This window comes from Heterocephalus glaber, unplaced genomic scaffold (genome assembly GCF_053883595.1).
Source record: "Heterocephalus glaber isolate CG9 unplaced genomic scaffold, H.glaber_assembly_v1.0 deba00000331, whole genome shotgun sequence".
In the NCBI taxonomy this organism is placed as follows: Eukaryota; Metazoa; Chordata; class Mammalia; order Rodentia; family Bathyergidae; genus Heterocephalus; species Heterocephalus glaber.
Window position 1 is genome coordinate 35731914 of NW_028258142.1, and position 23421 is coordinate 35755334.

Consider the following 23421-nt stretch of genomic DNA (forward strand, 5'->3'; position numbering starts at 1 on the left):
TTCTCCCTTAATAGGACCAGTAAATTCACATTGCTATCTAAAAAGGGAGTTCAGTACCCCATACAGTTAGCCTCACTGGACTTGGGCAAATGGGGTAAGAGTGCCAGTGGTTTTGGACTACACATCAGGGAGGATGTGGGCCATAGATTCTAGCTGTTGTATTCACGGGGTCCCATATCTCCCCTCAAGTCTCCTGGCTTCCAGCCCTTGAGACAGTAGCTTCCAGATGCTTTGAGATAATGGGTCTTTGGCTCCTTCTCCTGGGGGTCCCACCTCAAGACGGTGTAGAGCATCTGGGGCAGTAAGAGGTGGGCAGAAGATGTGGAACAGTTGCAGTAAATATTGCAGGAAACAGGGCCTCCAGGCCTCTCCCTGCTACCAAGTTTCCAGGATTTGATACTCCTCAGACCACAGTTTGCACACCCCCAGCCTGCATCTTCTTTGGAATACTTTGTTCCTCACAAGCCTGATGTGACTGCCAACTTATCCAAAAACTGTATGACAAGGTCCAAATCTGAGACAGCCTTGTACATTGCAAAAACCTCATCGCATCTATTATTCCCTCGGATCTTGATAGACCTACCAGCGAAAGGAGAAGATTATATTACTGTCCATGTTCAATGGTGGATGAACTGAGACCCAAAGAGGTGAAAAAATTATCCCAGTCCACATAGAAACCTGGTAGAGCAGTTTGGAGCCTGATGGGCCTCCAGGCCCTATGATCAGTTTCCGGTTTGCTTTCCAACAGTGTTCTGAGGGAAAAAGATGGAGGAAGCTGTCCAGGAGTTTCACATGGAGGCATACAAGGGCACTGTGACTGCTGAGGTTGTCAACTTGGTTGGATTATGAGACTCCAGAAAAGGTGACTGGATCATGGGCATACTGTATTCATCTGACTCCTATTGATGTTCTCAGCTGAATGTGCTGTTAGGAGATGGGGCCCAGTTGAAGGCAAGTTGCTGGGGGGTGCCTTTGGAGGGTATATCTCTCACCGGTGCTCTTCCCCACTCTACTTGAAGTGAGCAGCTTTGCTCCACCACACACTTCTGCCATGTTTCTCCCTTGAAGCCAGCTGCCTCTGGACTGAAACTTGGGAAACTGTGAGCCGAGTAAACCTCTCCTCCTCTCAGTTGTGGGTGTTGGGTGTTTTGTCCCAGTAATAGAGCTGACCAATAGAGGTACGCGCACACGCGCGCGCGCACACACACACACACACACACACACACACTCAGATTGCTGGTCCCACTAGCATGAGTATCATGGAGGCTGTGAGAAGTCCAAGGAGGAGGCCAGAAGAAACTCTGTTGAGCTGGTTCCTGACCGCTGATGACCCAGCTGGGGGTTGCCAAGGTGCCTGGGAACCAGGAAAGGCTGTAGCAGCCAAGCCTCACCCTGGCCTTCGCTTCTCAGGTACACAAGTGGATGCTGGTGGCTGAGGAGCTCCTCAGGGGGAACATGCAGCAGACTGTGGGCTCCTGGAGTTCATCTGGCCCAAATTTTCATAACTGGATTCCTGAGCATGGGGCCTGCAGACAGAAGAAGGTTGACTGACCAGCCAATGTGGAGGGCTCTGATTTCCTAAACTGTACCCTAGGAGTAGGCCAAGGGGACATGAGATAGTGGACAACAGGAGACAAGAGATGGGAACCAAGAGGGCTGGGGGACTAAGTGAATGTCAGAGACAGGGCAAGAGTGGGGAGGGGGCTGCTGTAGGTGACAGCATCCTATACCACAGAGTCTCTGTTTCCCAGAAGTGATTTTGTCAGAGGTTTCACAATCCAACTCAATGTGGCTGACCTCCAGACCCAAGTCTCTGGGCCTGACCTCTTGAGCTCTGCTTTCCAGACTTCTTCCTGGGACATATTAATGGGCACCTCAGTCCTCCATGTCTGCCTTACTGCATGATCTCCACACCCCACCCTCTCTTCTCTCACCTCATCATCCCAGTAAGTAGCCCCCAGGCCCAAGCTCTACCCTAAGGCATCCTGGCTCCCTCCCTCACCACAAGCTGTCCACTTTGCCCTTGGGTCAGCACCCCTGCCCATCTCCCTACCCCTAGCACTGACCCCTCTGTCCAAACGGCACACAGCCCCCCAGATCTGATCTCCTGGATCCTCTTGTCCAGGTGGGGCTGCTCACCTGCTTAAACCACCCAGTGACTTCCTATCACTCAGAATAGCCCCACAGCATCGGCTGTCTAGGTGCCCACCCCAAGCTCCATGCTCTGACCACACCTGACTCCCTCCAGACCCACTGGCATCTTTCCTCTCATCTCTCCCCTTTTTGGAGTTGGCTACCCCAGGCTCAGCCTCCGGCTTCACGCCCCTTCATGCCATGTCCTCAGAGAGAACATCCTGATCTAATGGGGCTCTGCTTCACCTCTCCCTTCACATTGCTTATTTTACAATCTAAGATAATCATTTTTCTGTGTTTATTAAATTTCTCCCTGAAAAGTGAGTTCAGAGATTTTTCTGTCTCTTAAGCATCCAGACCAGTGCCTGCTACATAGAAAGTACTAGAAAATTGTTAAATGCAATAGACTTTCTGATTCAGGGCTCTTGGTGTGATAGTAAATTACACAAAAAAGGGACATGTGACAAGTTATGGAGACTTCAGGAGATGCTCAAGCAGGCAGCTGGAGAGAAGGCTGGGCTCCTCTCAGCCCCACCCCAGCCAGCATCAGGCACAGAGCACCTAGGTCCAGAGCTGCTTTCTTTCTCCTTTAGCACCGCACTGGCCTCCATTTGGGCAGACACCACAGGGAAGGCGAGCATGGCTCTCCTGTCAATGGCCTCATAGCTGGGGTTCACAGGCCCCTCACTGAAGCCAGGCCCTTGGAACCTGATGAGATTTTGTTTGGGAAGACTTTAGCTGTGCCTTGGAGAACAAGTGTCCCCGTGGTGGCTTCTGTGTGGGACTGGCTGTTTTAGAATGCTGGGGAAGATAAGAAGAAACATCCTGGAAGTGAGAAGGTATCACAGTCAGCACCACGGATACCAGGCCCTGAGTGTGGGTGGTGTGAATGAACAGTTGGTCAGCGTGGCCTGTCTGTCCAGGGAAGGGGGTGTTGGACTGAGGTGGGCTGCTTTGGCAGGAAGACCCTGGCTCTGCCCTGGGCCTCTTCTTTCTCCTTATGCCAGTTATGAGAAAGCTCGTATCCCTTAGCCAATGGGACTAGGTACAGGTGAGCCGGGTGAGGCAGTGAGCACACTTACCATGGATGGGTGTCCTGGGTGACCGGGAGCTCTGTGTGAGGGACAGAGAGAGGAACAAGTCTGTATTGCAGCCTCCAGCCTCCAAGCCTACTACCACCGCCCACCCCACCCTGATAAAGGGCCCCAGGGAAGCATGGAACAGACCACAGACAGCAGGCTCTGCAGAAGTGTCACTGAGACCGCCACCTGAAAGCTGGCTACAAGTTAATGTGGACAGAGGTACAGTCTGGGGGCGCTCAAGCACAAACGCTTAGTAAGTTTGAATAACCAGCAAGAAAGCCAGGTGGCCAAAGTAAGGGTGGCAGTCATGACACCCTTGACAAATTCTAGATTTCATGCCTAGAGAGTTTGACCTGGGAGGACTGGACACTCTGGGAAGTCCCTCCCTCTTCAGAACACGCAGAAAATTTTCCAAGCAGTTCAGTGACCAAAGTTCGTGGCAGCAATCTAAGGATACCCTTTGGGTCTGAGCTGCCACACTTTTGCCCATGCTGTGCTTCCTGCCCGGTGCACCATCGGCTGCTTGTATCCCAGCTCATGTGTATTAGCTTCATATCCTGTGTAAGGCCTTCCTTCTGGTCCCACCAGAATATGTCATACCATTCTCTGCCATCTACAGTTTCTGGGGTCTAGGGGGTCCCCTTCTTAGAGCCTGCTGCCATGATCTGCTGACTCAGCCCTCCTTGGAGGGCAGGGAACCCAGCCTTAGGCATCTCAGTATTCCCAGCAGCCCTGCAGCACAAACCAGGCCCTGGAGGCTTGTGACACAAGGAATGGTGGTGCTGGGGAAAGCCTGCAGTGAGAGCTGCGCAGAGCACTTTCATAGGGCAAAGGGAGCTCCAGAGTCCAGGCTCTGATTCCCGGGTCCAGGGAGAAGAACGTGAGCTGATGCACAGGTGCAAAAAGGACGCTATGGTCCCTCATGCTGGGTGGGAGGTCAGCCACATGGCCTTACCTGAGAGAAGAGCCCGGCCCTCCCCTTGCACCCATGCGGATCCAGGGTGCACCCACCTAGGCGGCGGCGGGCAGCACCCGCAGCCAGAGCGCCGAGCAGCAGGAGCGCCTTGAGGCCCAGCGCGCCCAGCAGGAGCGCGATCGCCGAGGCCCCGCTGGTACCGTGGAAGCGGAACAAGTACACGCTGGCCTCCGCGCGGCCCAGGTTGTTGGCGGCCGTGCACGTGTAGCGCCCGTCGCGGCTTAGCGCGGGCAGCTCGGCGGTCACCTGGTAGCCGTGACCTGGGCCCTGCAAGGCGGCCGAGATATTGCCCAAGGCCGCGCTGGACCAGGTGAGGGCGGGCGGAGGCTCCCCTTCGGCTGTGCAGAGGGCGCGGAAGGCGTGCGCCGGGCCGGGCACCACTGAGATATTGACGATCCGCGGCGCGGCTGCTGGGGAGAAAGCAGGCGGCGGTCACCGAGCAGCGGCCAAGGCTGGGGAGGGTGAGAAAGCAGGGCGCAGAGCGCGAACAGCCGGCAAAGGCAAGGATGCCTCTCCCCGGTGCGCTTCGGAGGAGTGGGAGGGGGCTCAGAGAGGAGGAAGTGGGCGTCTGGGTGCCAAGTCGCCTGGGTCCCCAACACAAGTGTGGCTTCGGCAAGCCATTCTGCCTCTCTATGCCTCAGTTTCTCCATGTGTAAAATGGAAATCACAGTAGCACTTACCCTATGGGGTTGTTGAGAAAACTTGGCAAGTTAATCCCATTGGGGCATTTGGAGTAAGGCCTGACGCCATAGCAGGTGCTCGCTAAAGGGTCGTTATTGTGATGCACAGCTGGGGCCTGAGTGGAGAGCCACTACCTGGGGACTGGGACCCTGGCTCCAGTATCTTCGTATCTTTGGGTCTAGTACAGTGCCCACCGCTGGCGAGGGTCCCGTGCGCCCCTGCGGGTGCACGCAGCCCTTGTCACAGGGTCGTTCACTCGTTTTACCCTCCCCTTGGTCTGCGAGCTACTAGGGACAGCCACGGTCCATGGGCTGCATCACAATGCCTATTCCCGGGCCCAGCCCAGCTCCTTCTGGGACCAGGCTTACTTTGTGGCCCCCCTCTCCCTGGGAGAGAGGAGAGGGGTCGGTTCTGGTGGACTTCTATCGCGAAGGCGGCACCGCGCCTGGCACCCGGACAGCCCGCCAGACTGGGAAGGCGGGAGAGGTTCGGACCCGGGCCCGCCTCACCGGTCACGCGCAGCCGGACGCCGTGGCGGCTCTCGTAGCGGTCGTGGATGTCGCCGGCAAACTCAACGCGGCAGAAGTAGCGTCCGGCGTCGGCCAGGGTGAGGCGCTCGACGCGCAGGGACAGGTCGTTGCGGCGCGGGTTACCCAGCAAGCGGAAGCGGCCGTGCAGGCTCAGCGCAGTCTGGCAGAGCTCGCTGCCGCGCGCCGCCGCACATCGGAACACCTGCGGGCCTGCGTAGGGCTCCCCTACGCGCCAGATGGCCGTCAGCGGTCCCTCGTAGTGGCGGTGCGGGTGCGTGAAGGTGCAGGACAGCACCGCTGCGTCTCCTGCCGCTGCGCTCACTTCGGCCGGCACCTGCATGGACCAGCGCTTCGCCGGCGCGCCTGTGGGCGAGGCGGGCATCAGGCCTGGCCTGAGACCCCCGGGGCCCTGGAAACCCCAGGACTTAGGAAGCGTCCCGGGGGAGGGGGGTGTCTGGAAACACGGAGGCTCAGGACAACTCCGGTGTCCAGAACCCCACTTCCTGACTGGAGAAGAAGCTCCCAAACCCTGCACTCCCACGAGTGGCTAGGGGAGTCCCTGGCCTTTCTCCCTGTTCCTTGGGGCTCTTTGCCTCATTCAGGGAATTCGGCCTCCTCCACAGGCTCAGTGAGCCCAGTCTTCTCTTTAGCTTTTCCCATCAAATCCTGCCCTGCTGCTCTGGAGACCCCCTGGTATCCCGTGGCTATAGCAGTCTCGGGATTCCCAGGAAGATGGTAATAAAATTACTTACTGTGCATCTCTGTGTTGAGCACGTTCCCAGTAGTATCTCTTTTAGTTCTTACAAGTGATCCTAGAGGTAAGCATAGTTATCCCTGGTTACATGTTAATAAACTGAGGCACAGAGAATTTGAGTAATTGTCTGAGGTCACAGGGTTGTTTGGGGCAAAGCTGATGTTCAATACAGACTGCCTCACTCCACTGCCTGCAGGAAACCTTGGGTTCATCTGAGGTCGACAACATTCCCTCTTAGAGATGGAAAACTGAGGCCAGGGAAGGGACAATGTTTGACACCTAATGTTTTGAGATGGTGGGTGAGATTCCTCCCCAGTCCAAGTCAACCCAAGTAGATTGCCCTGGCTGGCTTCCCAAAACGCTAGTGCCCAGGCAGGGAGCTGAGAAGCCAGCGTGCTGGGCTACCAGTAGCCTAGGCTACCAGTAGCTCCTGCCTCCTGGCTGCCTGCAGGCATGTGCCTCTGAACTCAGTTTCCCCTCCTCTGACCCTGTGAACCCCTGCAACATGTTGAGAGCAGGTCTGGAAGCTGAGCTCTGCCTACAGCTCATCTCAGGGCCTGTGAACCACACAACCCCATGTAATTGCTTCTTTAGTGTGGGTCAGGCCAGGGTGGTACCTCCATAAGACAGTGTTTTGCTAAGACTGCCCAGCCTGTGCCCTGGGTGGGGGGCAGTCCACAAGAGATCTTTAGAGGGAATAATGCTGGGCACTGCAGTTACACAGTTCTTTTCCTGCATACCATGTTGTGTGATTCTCAGAGCACTCCAGGAAGAAAGGCAAGGTAGATATTGTTATAGATAAGGAAATGACCCAGGTTTATGCAGGTAGAAAGTAGGAAAAACCCAGATTTTCTGACTGCTTTTTGCTCCATGAGGCATTTTAGCCCGATTCATTCCTTGGGCAGAAATACCCTCAAGCCAGCACCGGAAGACCATCCACTGGTGAATAACCCACAGGTCAGGATATTTGTCCTGCGCAGAACCTGTGTCTGTTGACACCCACATGGTTGCCGTTGCTGAGTGGAGCATGCAAATCCTCTTCCTGTGGTGACCCTCTCGAAGCCCTAGATGGCTGTCCTGAGCCTATTCATTACACCTTCCTTTTCAGATGGAAAAGTCACACCTCACTTGGCCCCGCCCCTGTCCTCTCCTTCAGTGCAGTGTCCTGATCCAGGCGGCCTCAGGTGACCCCAGTTGTGCTGCACCTGCAGAAAGGCATGAGTCCCATGGAGCTGCCCAGGCTTTGGGAGCTGTGCCTCCAATAAGATCCAACTGCGGGCTCATGCCCAGCCTGCCCTCAGGTAAAACCACCAGTTCTGTTTTCATGACAATCTGTTTTTAGGACTAATCTCTTTTTTTCTGAACAAGTATAATTATGTTTTTCAACTCAAGTGGAGGACTTGCCATTGATTCCTAGTAAGAACTTGTGTGTTCAGTTATTAACAATCAAAGGGCCTTTTCCAAATTTGGAAAACCGTGTCTGAAGGTCATGCAGGTTTGGTCGGTACTTCTAGCTACTGAAACCATCTCCCAGTTTTAAGGTTCAGATTCTACCTCAGTGTCCCTGCCACTTCCCACCCTCTGTGACCTCCACTCCTCCCTCTGATGATCTGTTGCATCCTGCAGGAATCACAGAGCCAGGCACTGATTCCCCATGTTCGCTATGTATTCATCACTTCAGCATTTGGACACTTTCCCACTCCATACCAGGCACCAGGCTATGAACAGCAGGGGCAAAGATAAACAAGATACCTTTCCAGCCTGCTGGAGCTCACAGCTCAGACAGGCAGACAGCTCTGGGAACACAGTACACTGCTGTCTGCAGATGAGCTCTAACGATGGATGTGAACAGTATTGCTCTGTCTGAACATGATTCCTGGCCCATTTCACTAACCAGCTTCCTCCCATTCATTCTCAGTCTTTCGCTGAGTTGTCCTCACAGCAGGAGGCCTTCCATGAAGCCCAAGCCTGGCTCTGGGATCCCACTCCTGTGTCCCCCATGGCTGGCATGGGCACTTCCTAATTTGGGCATTGCCTGTGTGTCTCGCCTAAAGCTCTTAGAGGGCAGAGACTGTCTATGCGGTCCTATTTGTGTTGTTGTTGCCTAGCACCATGTCTATCTCCTAGTAATTGATGCTGAACTGAATTGCTATGAGACAGCAGAAGGGAGGGATCAGGCTGGCCGGAGAGGGCAGGGTGGGTGGAGAGAGGTGTAGAGACATTGGGCAGTCGGGGATTGGCAAATCCATGAAAGAGGAGATGTCGGCTTCCTGTTTACCTGTTGAATGGGGTTCAAAGAGGTGGGCACTGGAATCCCTCTGTCACAGAGACCTTTGGATGTGGTTGCCCAGGGGATTTAAAGTTAGGGTGAGGGTGAGAATTGCCCAGGGACAAAGGCATTTGCTTTGGTAGAGGCCCAAGCTCCCTAGCATCCAGTGACATTTAGCATTGCCTCTTGCTGCTCCTGCCTGTCTGCTGAGACAGAGCAGGGATGATGCCTGAATTGGAACCTTGGCCCCTTACTGCAGGGTCTCTAATCTGCCTGCCTCATGTCTGTCAGCCTCCAGGGGACAACAGGAGGTGCAAAGCCTGCCCACTTGGGGACAGATGGCATAGGTGACCCTCTCACCTCAGGGCATGCTTTCATCAAGCACCTTATTTGTGGCTGGCACTGTTCTAGGCTCCTTCATGGACTGGATGATCTTCAGGCAAATTACTGATATTCCAGGTCTCAGGCTCCTCTGCTGTGAAATGGGGAGCCATTGGCTTCCTCAGAGGACTGAACAGAACCATGTAGGTCAATCATCCCAATGTTCCTGTGCACAGCACAGGCTCCTCTCCATTAGGTCCTTTCCCTCATGAGTCTTTTGATTGACGTGTGGGGTGAGCAGAGGGATAGGTAGCTCCTACGCAGCAGGGAAGATACACCCAGGCTAATGGTGCAGCGGGGGTGGGGGGTGTCACACGCTCCTACCCTGACACGGAATCCTTGGCAGTTGTATGGGGCATTTTAGACCAGCTGGAGCAAAATAGTCCAGTTCTTGTCCTTAGCTCACCTGGAAACCAATCATTTAGTTATCACTGTATAGATGTCTCTTGAGAGTTTACTGTTGATACAGCCCCAGGGGCAATGCTCCCCTCAATATATTGACAGTCTGGCCAGTGTTCTGTCACTGCTTTTTTTTTTAAGATGGGAATCTCCTTAAGTTGCCCAGGTTGGGCTTGAATTTGTAATTCTCTAGCCTCATGTTCCCAAGTAGCTGGGCTTACAGGTATGTACCACCATGCCCAGCTATGGTTTTTAATTTATATACAGTTCTAACAAGTTTATTTAGTTTTCCAGCCAGGGAAATAGAAATGGAGAAGCTGGAAAGTAGTTTCTATCTGTAGGCTGATTGAAGGCAGCAAGAGGAAATAACAGATGATAATCACTCAAGGTGAAGGGTTCAGTAAAAATAATGAAATGACAGCTGAAATGATAAAAGTACAGCATCAGAGGACCGGCCAGAGAAGGACTAAACCCAGACAGCCCTGAATCACCATGACAGGACAGCAGGCTGGTGCGACAGGTGCACACAGTGATGGTCCGAATCACTGCAAAAGTTGATGTCACACTAGGTATCCCATTCAGTGGGGCACCCTGTGGATGGCATGTCGGGTGTGGTGGGCTCCAGCCTTGGCTCTGAAGCTGACTTTGGGACCTCGAGGAAGTCCCCATAGCTCTCTGGCCTCAGCAGTGTCACCCACAAAATGATGTTTCTAGGTGTTTTCTAAAGTGACTTTTGACTCTAAAAATCTATGTCTGAAAACCAAATGTGGATTACCATGGAAATACATAGAATGTTCTATGACTAGTTAAAAGAAAGCCTTTTGCATACTTAAAAATAAGCCACTAACTAGCTGGCAAATGCAACCACTAGGAAAGATGTACCCACATCTTAAATGTCCTTCACAGCCAATCACTAAAGCACCAAAGCACTGCAGACAGTGGCCTCCTGGTCATCTAAACTGGAGTGGAGCATCTGCATGAGCTCCCACATCATCAGTCCTTAAACTCATGATGTTAGGGAGGAGTTGATCTCCTACCCCAAACCCCCGTGCCAGAGCCACCACAGTGGGGAGAGAACTTATGGAGAAACAACAGGCTGAGCGGGTGTGGTGGCATGCAGGGAGTCCCAGCACTCAGGAGGCTAAGGTAGGAGCATGAGAGTTCAAGACCAACCTGAGTTACCTAGTTGAGTTCAAGGCCACCCTGGGCTATACAGTGAAAACCTGTCTCAAAGGAAATAATTTTTAAAAGGACAGAGTTGCAGAGTGTAGGTAGGGAGAAACCATTGTCTAGGACCAGAAATAGAATTCTTGGTCTTAGCCACAGTTAGCCAAAGGTTTGGGAACCCCTGCAGGGTGTCCATCCCCTGTGGGGTGTTGAATGCAGTCATACTTTGTTAACTCCAAGGGAAGCTGCTTCTCAGTTTCATGGCAGAGGGCAGACAGGTACTTTCTGTGCATTTTTGTTTGTTTATTTTGTTTTGTTTTTTTGAGACACGGTCTGGCTGTGTAGTTCAGCCTGGCCTTGAACTCACTAGATAGCCCATGCTGGCTTTAAACTTGTGGTGATCCTCCTATCTCAGCCTCCCAAGTGCTGGGATCACAGGCATGCACCACCATGCCCAGCTATTTCTGTGCATCTTTTAATGTATTTTATAATGCCTGGGATTAAAGAACCTCCCAAGGTGTCATTGACAGTTAAGTGAGCTCCATGGTGGTCACAGAGGGACAGTGACCAGAGGGGTCACTCTCACAGAATGGCACTTTAACAAGAATTAGGTCTGTTGGGGTGAGCTTCACACTTTCCTGGAAGGAGCAAGTTATGAATTTTGAGTCTGGGGTAGAGATGTCACCAAATGTGCCATCACTGTGGACCGACTGCACCTTCAAGAGGTATGGCACCATGGCACGTCGAACTAGAGTCCCTCAGAGGCCCGCTGTGCTTCTGTCCCCTCCCCCAGACCCAGGCCTGACACTACCGGTTGACAGGCAGCCAATCTGACAAGCCCAGCTGTCAGGGTTATCCTCCTTGAGGCACCTGGTCACGCTAACAAGGGTGTTGTCAGAAAGTGGCTTCAGTGGTGGTCACTGGGCATTGTGGCAAGGGGAAAGAGGTACCCATGTCTCCTGGGTCAGGAGAGGGTGATTTGGGGGCAAGAAGCCATGTTTATCCTCACAAGCAAGCTTCCCCCACGGGAAATGGCTCCAGCTGGGGCACAGAGCCTTTCATCCCATTCCTCCTGCCCCTTGGTTGGCTCCCCAAGATCTCTCTCTGGCTTTCTGTTGACAGGGTGTCAACAGAATGAAGACTGGGGAGGCGGGGAGGGAGAGAAGGGACGAGTTCCATCTATCAGTGTGAACCAGACCGGGAAGGTTCCAGGAAGTGTGAGGGTGAGGGAATGTGAGAAAAGGCTGGCTGGTCTCCACTGCTCTCAGGGTCAGCCCACCTTCCCCTTAACTCTTGTCCCTCCTGCTGAGGGTTGTGGATGTGGCCTGTTCACCTGGGCTGATGGAGCTGCAGAGCCCACGCTGCCCCTATCCCAGGGCCATATCCACCACGAGGCACTGCTCTTCTCCCCGACCTTTCCCTGAATCCCACACAAGCACCCCGAGGGGCTTGGGTGACTGCTGCCATTTGTCTTGCCATCTTGGGTTGTTCTTCTGTGTGGTTCAGAGCTGGTAAAGTAAATAGCTCTCAGGACTAAGCTTTGTCCCAGGTCCCCCCTGTATGGTAGGCAGTGTGAGGAGCCAGGAGTGTGGAAGACTCCTGTTCACATCCAAGCAGTGACGCCTCAGCAAGGTCACTGTGGCTCCCTTAAAACAGGGGTAAGGACAGTGCCCTTGCAGGTAGGTTGTAGTGAAGAGTAAATGGGCTGCTGGCCACTGCTCTGGTACAGAGAGCCCTGAGGACGGCACCTACTGAGATTGCCACATCTACTTCTCCCAGGTGTGTGGGCCTACTGAAGCCTGCACAGTAGGCTCAGGTGATCAGAGCTCCCAGACCAATGTTCTTCCGCCTCCCCACACTGCCTGGCCACTCTGGCTTTTTAATTTAAGGAGAAAGAGTAGAAAGAAAGGCAAGGGAGACTGTGAGGGAAACCCCTGAGGGATGCAGCGGCGATGGCAAGCCTTTTGGAGCTTTCAGTGATGACAGCTGGCTGCAGCATGTGTGCCATGGGTTTACCACCACTGGATTAGGGCACTGGGTGCTGGTGGCATGAGCATGAGGGAGGGGGGCATGGGAAGGACAATTCCAGGGATGGATTCCTCCCACTTCTCTTTCATCATGGACCTCCCTTGGGCCATACTTCTAGACGTGGACAAGGCAGTGATGTGACCACTGGGCCCATGTTAGTGGGGCGGCCTGCTCATGGGTCCTAGGATGCTTGCACATGGCAGTAGGGCTGAGTCTGATCCTTAGAGTCTCCTGCCCAGGCAGCAGCCTGTGTCCTCTGGCTGGGCCACATGGGGAGGCGCACAGGTGAGCATAAGTGTTCAGAAAGTGGTGTTCCTGGATCACCCTGGTTCCTGAGCCTTGTGGTTTTAACCACAAAGCAGCTACTGGTGTGTGAAGCACAAGGGTCTCCTCAGTGAGCCGGCCCACACATGTGGTTGGCCTCTCTGACGATTGCCACATACAGCCAGAGCATGTGTGTGGTTTGGCTTTGGTTCTTGAACTTGTGGCTGGCTCATGCTTCCTCTAAATATTTTTGTCTTTAACTGATTCATAGCAGCTGACTTTTAACCAGAGAAAAATAAAGCAAACTCTGACCCAAATCACCAGAGCCTGTCTCTCTTGAGGCAGTGTGATTTCTGCAGGATTTAGCACCATTCATTGTGCAGCTTCTGAGGTCTGGGGGCTACACGGGCCCTGTACCACCATGAGTGAGATGGCCTGCTCCAGGCCCACAGCTAGTGAACAGCAGTCAGGGTTCAAAGCTGTGCCTGACATCAGCACCTGTGTCCTTAACAGCTCAGCTATCTGCCGCCATAGCACTGAGCAGGGTCACTTCCTCCAGCTCCCTCTTAGGGGGACGCAGCCCTAAATCATCCCAGAAAGATGGCTGAGTTAGGTCAAGTGGGAAAAGATAGCCTCTCCCTTATTTTGGTCCCTGCCATGGGACAATGACAGTGTGAGTTGGAGTCACTACAGCAGGATTCATATGCCAGCTCCACCTGCTGCTTGCTGAGCCTGTGTGTGCCATTTCCTCATCTGTGAAGAGGGGATAGGAATTGTTCCTTTTGCACAGGGCTATAGGATTATGAGAGCTAACAGCACCCCGCACTTTGTTCGAACTATATAGGTGCTTTCTAGTACTGTGCAAACCAGACCAGAAATGAACCCCACACCATGTTAAACACTAAAGAGGAGGGAACAGGAGCCTGAGTTGTGAAAGTTTGTCATCCAGGTGTGGAAATGGGATCCCTTACCAAGGACTACTCACAACACCACGATGCCAGGACACAGCACATGATGGCCAGGCACATAGTGGCACAGTTGCAGAGTCCAGGGGCAAAGGATAGAAGTAACATTTCTGGCTAGATTGGGGAAAGGACTGGGTCTGCTCAGCAGGGCTCAAGAGAATTCCCTTGGCCATTTATTCTTATTACCCTCAACTGTGTTGGGCATCAGAATCACCTGAGAAGGTGGTTGGAACTGAAGATTCCTGGGACCTGCTACCTGTTACTCTGATTCTGCAGGTCTCAGATGGAGCCAGAGGGTCTGCATCCTTCCCTGAGATTCAGATGCAGATGGTTTCTGGTCTCTCTGGACCTTTTGCAAAGCACTGTGCTCAGGGGCACCAATTCACTGAGCTAAGTGACATTGTTACTTCAGCCTGCCGTGGGTGGTGTTCTCACTCGCCCCTTGGGGTTCCTGTGGGAGGGCAGTGGCCTCCATCTCTGATCCAGTTCCCCACATGAAATCATTTCACCCTTATTCCAGCACTGTCCCCAGACAACTGTGTGCATTTCTTGCCTTATTCTCAGGGATGTGGCCATCAAGACAAAGCACCAGGGTGGCAGTAACACCCAGAGATTGCAGTCTTCCCCATTCCTGTTCTTTGCCTCTCAGCAATGAGTGGGATAGGTGGCCTTTGTTCAGTGGGGATACTGAGGCCCAGGAAGCCAGGAGACTGCGTCAAATCATCTGGAAACCCAAGGCGAAAGGAAAAAAGAAAAGTCCACATTTGAACTTCTGGCTTCTGTCAGGATAGCCTTCTAAAGCACAGCTTTTCCTCCTACCCAGGTCTGGAAGCTCTGGGCAAACCCAGCTGCTGAGCTCTGAGAAGAGAAGACTATGGCTAAGATTTTATCTATTCTGGGCCAGGGAGGACAGTGGAAACTCACCCATTGGGATGACACAGGCCAAGCAGGCAAGGAGTCGGATGGATGCTTCCATGCTGAAGCATCTGGAGACCCAGCAGTCCCACACCCAGCCAGGTCACCAGTGAGAGCCCCTTCTGCATGAGTGTGGTAAAAGCAGGTAGGGCTCGGTGGGGTGCCCAGGTCTGCAGGCCCCACTGGGCTCTGTGAGCTGGAGGAACTGGGGACAGGCTGCTAGGTGGCTGGTGGTATGATTACACAGGACCCGTGCAGTTTAGTCATGTGGAAAACTAAGAGGGGAGGTGCTGGATGGTTTTCCAGGGCAGGAGACAGGGAAGTAGATGGGGACCAATCAGGGCCCTTCTCTGTGGCCTCTGGCCTTTGCCTGCCTCCTTCCTCCCTCCCTCCCTCCTTTCCTTCCCTCCCTTCCTTCCTTCCTTCCTTCCTTCCTTCCTTCCTTCCTTCCTTCCTTCCTTCCTTCCTTCCCTCCTGCCCTCCTTTCCCAAATTTTCAGTGTACCAGGCAGGTTTTGTCTCCCTCCATCCTCTTCTTTTCTCCTCTTCCTTACTACCTACCGGTGAGATTTTGGCAAGATGTAGAAAAGGACTGAGGGGAGGAGCCTGTCAACACACTGAGAGATAGGAGACTATGGGGAGTTGTCAGTATTTGCAGGAAAAAGACTGATCTACCTATAATTCACTTTTGTGACCAGATTTCCCTCCAGAGAACCTGAAGTTTTAGAACAGCACTTCTAAAACTTTCATAGTCATAGGATCATCTGGGGGTCTTATGAAAATGTGGATTCAGGTGCATTTGGTCTGGGGCTGATAGGTAATCTGCATGTCTAACAAATCCAATCCCACTTCTGCAGCAGAGTGAAGAGGCCACCCTGGGGACTGCTGGGTAGCATTATCAAGTAGAAGTCAGGACCCTGGGAGGGGACAAAGAGGCAATTCTAGAAGCTTATTGGATGGGCTCTTGGTTGAGGGTGGCAATGGTGAGACCTCAGGGACTGGAGTTGGAGCTGGATTTAATCTGTCTGATGGTCGATATCTTTTCTGGTAATGGTGTGAACTTGTACCCTCTCACCCCATGCAGAGGTTATATTAGCAATGTGGTTCATCTTTTGGGTCCTTCCCTATGTTGCACAGCAGTGGAGTCTACAACCTTAAAGGCTAAGAGATAAAATGAAATGTGGTTTTTATTTTTTAATTAATTTATTAATGTATTTATTTTTGAGATGTGCTTTTTTTTTTTTTTTTTTTTGGTACCGGGGATCAAACCTGGGTCCTTTTGCTTGCACAGCAGGTGGCAAAACCACTGAGCTAAATCCCCGGCCCTGAGATGTGCTTTTTAAAGCTTGTGAAATTCACTGGGCATGACGGCACATGCCTGTAGTCCCAGCACTTCGATGGCTGAAGTAGGGGAATCAAAAGTCTGAGGCCAGCCTGGGCTAGATAGCTAGACCCTGTCTCAAAGAAAAAAAGAAAAACACAAAAACAAAAAGCAAACCCCCAAACAAAACCCAAAGCAACAAGAAGAAGCTTGTGAAGTTTACATAAGACAAAATCTGTCACTATTTAAAATCAAGGTGGCAGGAGCAAAATGTTCTCCTAAGAGGCTATCGTAGTGGTGATTTGCAGTCTCTCCAAGAGCAAGTGGGGAGCCCTAATTCCTCCAGTTTACTTGTGAGAGCCAGAGACAGAGTTTCCTCAGTGATGGTGGATCTTGGCTTGGTTGGGCCTCTCGACTTCATTTGTACCTTCTGTCTTGGAGGTGCCCTTCAGTGCACAGTCCTACTCCAAATCTGAGTTCCAATCAGAGGTGATCTTTGGAAAATCTATGGTGCTAGTGTTGAAAGCAGACCTGGACACTGTGTGGAGGGGGCAAGTGTTAGAGGGTGGATGGAAGATCACCTCACCAGGACGGTGAGCACACCCTCTGCCCTGGGGCTTTTGCAGCTAGCTACACAAATCAATCTCTATTTCTCTCGACCTAAGTCCCCTATTGCTATTGAAATAAAATCTGGGCTGATGGCCACTTGAAGTCTAATATTTGAGAGATGAAAGCTGGTAGTAAGGAATCAGGTTTATTCAAGGGCGGGCTCTGGAAAAGCCAGAGGGGCTATCAACCTCAAGCTCCAACAGGGGACCTAGGGATGCACAGAGCTTTTTAGGGAGGGGAAGGAGGAGCCAGGTAGGAAGTCTCCAGGCCGAACAGAGTCTTCATCATCCAGAGTATGTTTCTCCTTTTCTTTCCTTCCTTTTCTTCTCTAGAATGTCCCAGTGGACCTGGACCTCCTGGGGCTGGCTCCTATAGTTCTTTTTTTTTTGCTACCGGGGATCAAACTTGGGTCCTTGTGCTTGCGAGGCAGGCGACGGAACCACTGGGCTAAATCCCCGGCCTACCTATAGTTCTTTTTAGACAAGGTATTACTTTTTGCAGGTTATACCTCACATCAGTTTCCATGGTTTGTGTGAGTTGATGCATAGAAGTAAGGAGGGGTACTACAAAGGTCACCAGATGTTCTGGGTTCTGTAAATCTGGAGTAAGATTATTTAGCAGTTAATGTCTTAACCATTTTAGGTGGGGCTTCTTTCTAGAATTTAGAATGCTGGGCGAAAGGGAGAAGATGACGTAAAAGGGATTAGGAAGGGACAACAACCTTGGGGAAGGGTGAAGGGAGGGACTGTGAAGGGCAACTCCCCAAAGGAGTGGCCCTGTTACACCAGGGCTTCTCTTATTACTGTCAGGTCAGGCTGTGGTTTACAACAAGCATTCTTTTTATATATATACACACATACACACATACATATATAAATAATATATCATATACAAATTTATTGGTACATCTTAATTTTATAAAATACGAGGTTTCATTGTGGCGTTTTCATAGATACACCATATTCTAATCATATCCATCCCCTTTATTACCATCCCATACACCCCTGCAATCTCAGTCTTCTTCTATAATAGTCTTGCTTGTCACCTTTTTTTTTTCCTCAGAGATTCCACATATTAGGGAAAATATAATGCTTGTCTTTCTAAGTCTAGCTTATTTCACTTAACATGATAGTGTCCAGTTCCATCCATTTTCCTGTAAATGATATGACTTTGTTCTTTATGGCTGAGTAATTCTCCATCATAACAAGCATTACTGAGGAAGGATAAAGTAGACAGACGTTACTTTTCTGCAATTACATAGCTCATCGGTTTCCATGCTTTGTGATTTGATACATAGAGTGTTACAAAGGTCACCAGGTGTTCTGAGTTCTGTAAACCTAAAGAAAGATCACTTCGAAGTTAACATCCTAACCATTTAGGTGGGGTTTCTGTCTAGAATTCAGAATGCTTGGGAAGAGGGTAGGGACGGAATCTTTGCAAAAGGATTAGGAAAGGGCAGAAGGGCAAAGGGAGGGGGAAGTGAAGAAACTCTGCCAAGGACAATTCCCTGAAGGAGCAGTTCTCTTACACCTGGGCAGGTCCATTTGTGCTTTGTAGGTAGGGTGACTTTATAACTTATTATCCAAATTGTAATTTGTCTGGGACAAATGCCAAACTCTGGAACATCAACACAACAGTCATAACTGCCCTGGAGACACAGACATAGAGATGTGTTTTTATTATTGTTTTTGTTTTGGTTTTTTTCCTAGAAGCACTTTGCACTATGGGCTTCCTTCACAATGTCTCAAAGTCTTTATGAATATACACATGAATGCTGGGAGTAGGTGTGGATCATGGTGGGAGGTCCAAGTATAAACTGATTTATGATAGTCCCATTTGCGATTGTTCAACTTTGCCATGGTGTAAAAGTGATATGCATTTGATAGGAATCAACTTCAAATTTTGAATTTCAATCTTAACGTGGGCTAGTGATACACAGCCTCTCTCAGGAGACTGGATGGCTCCCCACTAGCCACAAGACCACATGGGTGAACAACTGACACTCTACAGTGTACTGTGTTGCTAAACTGTGACATTCAGTAGATTAGGTGTGTTAAAAGCATTTTCAACATACAATGGGTTTATCAGGAAATAACTCATCTCAGATGGAGAAGCATCTGTATTCTCAGTTATTCCAAGCAGAACTGCCCTTTTCTTCTAAATTTCTTTGCTTTAGTTTTTCTTCAGAGGATTGAGATTGTGAATAGCATCTCAGAGCAAGCTGCACATTGATGTTGGCATCCTACAGCTAAGGAAGCAGGTGAGAGTGTATTTATCAGGGGCCTTTGGAATTTATATGCCCTGTACAATTGTGTGGTATGCACCCTGCACAAATATATGCAGCAACCCTGTGTGAATACCCTGGCGAAGGTAAGGAAGGGTTGGGACATGAAAGCAGGATTGTTTCTAGGGAGCTAGGGACCCCTCCCAGCCAGACACTTGTAAGCAGATTTAATCTGGAGAAGGTGGAACTCAAGTTGGCCTAGGTCAGAGGGAACTGAGGTATATAAGCCCCAGGAGCAGCAGTAGGTGGATTGTAATGGCAGAGAGACGGAGAGGAACTGGTGGTATCTCCAGCTGGAGAGCACAGGGTGACAGGTCAATATGGATTTCCATTCCTTTGCATCTACTGGCTCCATGCCTGCCCCAGTTGGGTGAGGTGACCCTACCATTCAGGGGACCCAGAGCCAGGGTCAGGCTTGGGTGGCTAGGAAGCAATCGAGGTCACACTAGCTGCCTATATAGAGGTTTTAGACAGGAGGGCTTTCCCTGATCCACACCATGGGGAACTGGAACATAGGCCCAAGGGACCCCAGCTGCTACTACCCTTAGGCTGGGGGCAGGACAGGAAGCTGAAGGTTTCTGTCTTTCTCTGTCAGGGCAAATGAAGCCGCATCCTTCTGCTAGTTTTGGATGTTCCTCCCTTGTCTTCTCTCCATTTATCTTCTCTGGAAAGCCTGGTTATTTTCAGCTTTCTGTGTCATTCTCCTCTCTGGATCACAGGGAAAGGCTGTGGTGCCCAGGAGCACAGCTTCTGTACCAGATGATATAGGAGCAGAGTTCCAGATTTGTCACTAACTGCAGTGGGATTTTGGACAGTTCCTTATTTTCTATGTGTGGATGACAATGGTATTGCTGCAGGGTGACAAGATGAGCTCACAGGGTGTAATGGTCAGGACCTGGCTCAGGGTGAGAACTCAATTAAGCATCAGAAAGATGTAGCACAGTCTTTATTTTGGGTCCCACCTGTGTGGAATATGGGTAAATTCTGATTCCAGTGAAAACACGATACCACAATACAAGGCCGAGTTACACTCAAGGTAACTGTGAAGGTAATAGTGGAGAATAGATACCTATGAGAGGTCAGAAGGATTTCACACACTGCAGAAACATTTGGTGGTGTAATTAACTGTCCTATCTTCGAATAAAATGCTGTAGGGGGCTTCTGGAAGGTATGTCAAAGACAAGGAATGTGAGGGCACTTGAGAGTACCTGAGGACACAACTCTGTCATTTAGTGCAGGTGCATGACGGACTTTGTTATAATAATAGTAAATCAGCATGGACAACCACACATGTACCACACAGCTATACAAGGTCACATGGCTATTTTGTCTTACCGTGTCTCAGAAAAGCTGATACAGAACTGACATAAGCTGGAAATTAAAGTTTAGTTTCTGCTTTTTTGTGATATCTGCTTGCGCATCCCACCTGGCTGGGCCTCCCTTCATCCTACTGGCCCCAACAAATGCAGAGAAATTTTCATTCTTAGTTTTAGTTGTTTTGGGAAGCAGCATTGCTTGTTGAAATACTGTCATATAATTGAGACATCTGCCTCTTTGCTGCTTTTCCTTTTTCCCTAGCCTTCCTTCTGGCCTTGAACTCAGCTCCTGAACTTTTTCCTCTTCTCTGTGCTTCAAAAACTGCCCTTAGAAAGAAGCTTCAGATTGACAAAATGAAATGGCTAGTTTATAAAAGTCTGCAAAGCAGAGGGAACATGACACATAAAATGACATGGTATTTCAAGGCATTGAAGAGAAGTGGATTCCTTAATAAAGTGTGCTAGAAAAGGTAGTTAGTCATTAGGATAAAAATAATGCTAGAGGGGTGGGGTATAGCCCAGTGGTAGAGTACATTCCTAGCAAGGACAAGGCCCTGGGTTCCATCTACAATATTGCAAGGAAAAAACATGGTTGTAAATTCTTTTAAGGCTAGGTGTGGTGTACACCTGTAATTCCGGCACTCTGGGAAACTGAGGCAGGAGGAGTTCAAGTTTGAACCTAGCCTGGGCAATTTAACAACTTAGTGAGAACTTGTCTCTAAATAAAAAATAAAAAAGGGCTGAGGACATAGTTCAGTACAAAGGTCCTGGGTTTAATCCCTAGCACTGGAAAAAAAAATAGGAAGGAAGGAAGGAAAGAAAAAGAAATCCTTTTCAAGTTTTAATTTGTGCTCCACTCTAGAAGGTACAACTGCTTAAAAATTAAAAATTGAAATTTTAAAATGCTAGAAGAAAACATAGATGTTGCTTAATATAAATCATGAAGTAGATAAAACTCAGAAAACTTAAAATTTTAATAAGTCTGGCCTGTTAAAAATTTTGCTTCTGCTGGGGTAGGAGGGGGTGGCATATGCTTGTAATTACAGCACTTGGGAGGCTGAGGTAGGAAGATCACCCTGAGTTTGAGGAAAACCTGGGCTACATAGTAAGTTCAAGGCCAGTCTGAACTGCATAGCGTGACCCATCTCAAAAGACCAAAATAATGTTGTTTTGGCTTTAAACTTGATTTAAAAATGTAAAACTTTTGTATGAAAAATTCTTGGAGTTTATAATAACATTTTTTTCTCTCTTTTTTTCCCTATTATCTGTCTTTTACTATGTACTTTATTTATATATTGGAGTTCTCATACAAAAAAACCCACACAGTTTTCAAGCCTGTGTGTCTGATTTGCTTCACTTAACATTATAGTCTCAAGGTGTATCTATTTTCTTACAAATGACTCCAGTTTATCTTTCTTCATGACAGAGTAGTACTCCACTGTGTGTAAATACCACCTTTTCTTTATCCGTTCATCTGCTGATGGACATATAGATTGCTTCCAAGACGTAGCTATTATGAATTGTGCTGCTGTAATCAAGGGTGTGCATGTATCACTATAATATGGTATTTTTAACTCCTTCAGGAAGATACCTAGAAGGGGAATAGCTGGGTCAAATGGAATTTTTAGGTTTTTTTTTTTGAAGACTCTCCAAACAGATTTCCGTGGTGTTTGTACTAGTTTACGTTATGACCAACAATGTAGCAGAGCTCCTTTCCCCCAGCAGCCTTGTCAACATTTGTTATTAATTGATTTCTTGATGATAGCCATTTTTTCTGCAGTTAGATGGAATCTCGCTGTTGTTTTCATTTGCATTTCTCTAATGGTCAGTGATGTTGAACATTCTTTCATATACTTATTTGGTATTTGTACTTCTTCATCTGAGAAGTATTCATTTCAGATGTCCATTTTTGGATTGGATCTTTAAATTTGGGGGGGTCTCATCTTTTTCAATTCTTTGTATTTCTAGATATTAGCCTTCTGTCTGAGTAACCACTGGCTACAATTTTTTCCAACTCTGTGGGTTGTCTCTTCACTCTGTTGATTTCCTTTGATGTGCAAAAGCTTTTTAATAGAATAAGATCCTAGTTGTTGATTCTTTGTATTATTTCCTGTGCAACTGAGGTTTTTGTCATGAAGTCCTTGACTACACCCTATCTTGTCTAGAATTCTGACTGTTTTCTCTTCCAGCAGGTTTAGTGTTTCGGTTTTAATATTTAGATCTTTGATCCATTTTGATTTTAGTTTAGTGAATGGTGAGAAATGACTCTAATTTTAGTCGTCAGCATGTAGAAAGCCACTTATTAAAGAGGCTATCTTTCTTCCAGTGGACAAGTTTGACTCCTTTGTCAAAGATAAGGTGGCTGAGTGTGTCTGGTGTTTTTTGCATATTCAAGTCTGTTCCATGGATCCTCAGGTCTGTTTTTTTGCCAGTACCATGCTGTTTTTATCACAGTGGCTCTGTAGTATAATTTTAAGTGAGGGATTGTGATGCTCCTGCCTTATCTTTGTTATTCAGAATTATTTTTGTTATTCTAGGTTTCTTCTGGTTCCAAGTGAATTTTAGGATTGTTTTCTCTAGTTTTGTGAGATATGCTAATGATATTTTGCTTGGGATTTCATTAAACCCATGTAACAGTTTTGTGACTATGGCTATTTTCACTACATTGGTTCTTCCTAACCAAGAGCAGGGGATATCCTTCCATTTTTTGATATTCTCTTTGATCTCCTTTACTGTAGTTTTCAATGTAAAGATTCTTTACTTCCTTAGTTAGATTGATCCTAAGTATTTGTTACTAAGTAATGTTTTGTTGCTATTGTGAAAGGTTTTATTTCCCTAATTTCTTTCTCAGTGAGTTTGTTATTTGTGTACAGGAATGCTATTGATTTTTGAGTGTTGACTTTGTATCTGGCTATGCTACTGAATTTAGTTATTGAATCTAGAAGTCTTTTGGTGGAGTTTTTGGGGTCTTCTCTGTAGAGAATCATGTCACCTGCAAATAATGATAATTTAACTTCTTCTTTTCCTATCTTTATTCCTTTTATTTCTTTCTCTTGTCTAATTGCTCTGGCTAATGTTTCCAGAACTACATTGAATAGGAGTGGTGATAGTGGGAATCCTTGTCTTATTCCTGATTTTAAAGTGAAAGCTTTCAGTTTTTGACCATTTAATATGATGTTGGCTGTTGGTTTGTCATAGATGGCTTTTATCAGATTGAGATAAAGACCATCTAATTCCAATTTTTTGTAGGATTTTTTTTTTCATGACTTGATGTTGGACTTTGCCAAATGCTTTTTCTACATCTATTGAGATGATCATGTGATTTTTGTCTTTGGCTCTGTTGATATG

General features: G+C 48.9%; 1 protein-coding gene across 2 annotated transcripts; it reads right to left on the minus strand.

Annotated features, from left to right (window-relative positions):
- Window positions 1-870: 870 nt before the first annotated feature.
- Window positions 871-14814, minus strand: Siglec15 (sialic acid binding Ig like lectin 15). 2 transcript variants are annotated; one of them, XM_013075921.3, is made up of 6 exons: window positions 14554-14814; window positions 6155-6214; window positions 5382-5765; window positions 4227-4598; window positions 3216-3246; window positions 871-1526 (listed from the first exon to the last, which is right to left on the minus strand). In XM_013075921.3, exons 1-6 carry the CDS (start codon window positions 14603-14605, stop codon window positions 1445-1447), a joined length of 981 nt encoding a protein of 326 aa, XP_012931375.1. In that variant the 5' UTR covers window positions 14606-14814; the 3' UTR covers window positions 871-1444. The 2 variants fall into 2 exon arrangements, with proteins under 2 accessions (XP_012931375.1, XP_087049275.1); XM_087193149.1 differs by having other exon boundaries at window positions 1275-1526; window positions 4227-4601; window positions 14554-14747.
- Between the last annotated feature and the right edge of the window lie 8607 nt (window positions 14815-23421).

Bases quoted from the DNA above. Each gene is read 5' to 3' on its own strand.
- Siglec15 (XM_087193149.1), bottom strand. From the start codon at position 14,605: ATGGAAGCATCCATCCGACTCCTTGCCTGCTTGGCCTGTGTCATCCCA. The intron at 6,215-14,553 runs GTGAGTTTCCAC...GCTTACCTCTAG, and splicing joins GGCCTGTGTCATCCCAATGG to GATCACTTGTAAGAACTAAA. The intron at 5,766-6,154 runs GTAAGTAATTTT...CCTCGCCCACAG, and splicing joins GCTCAACACAGAGATGCACA to GCGCGCCGGCGAAGCGCTGG.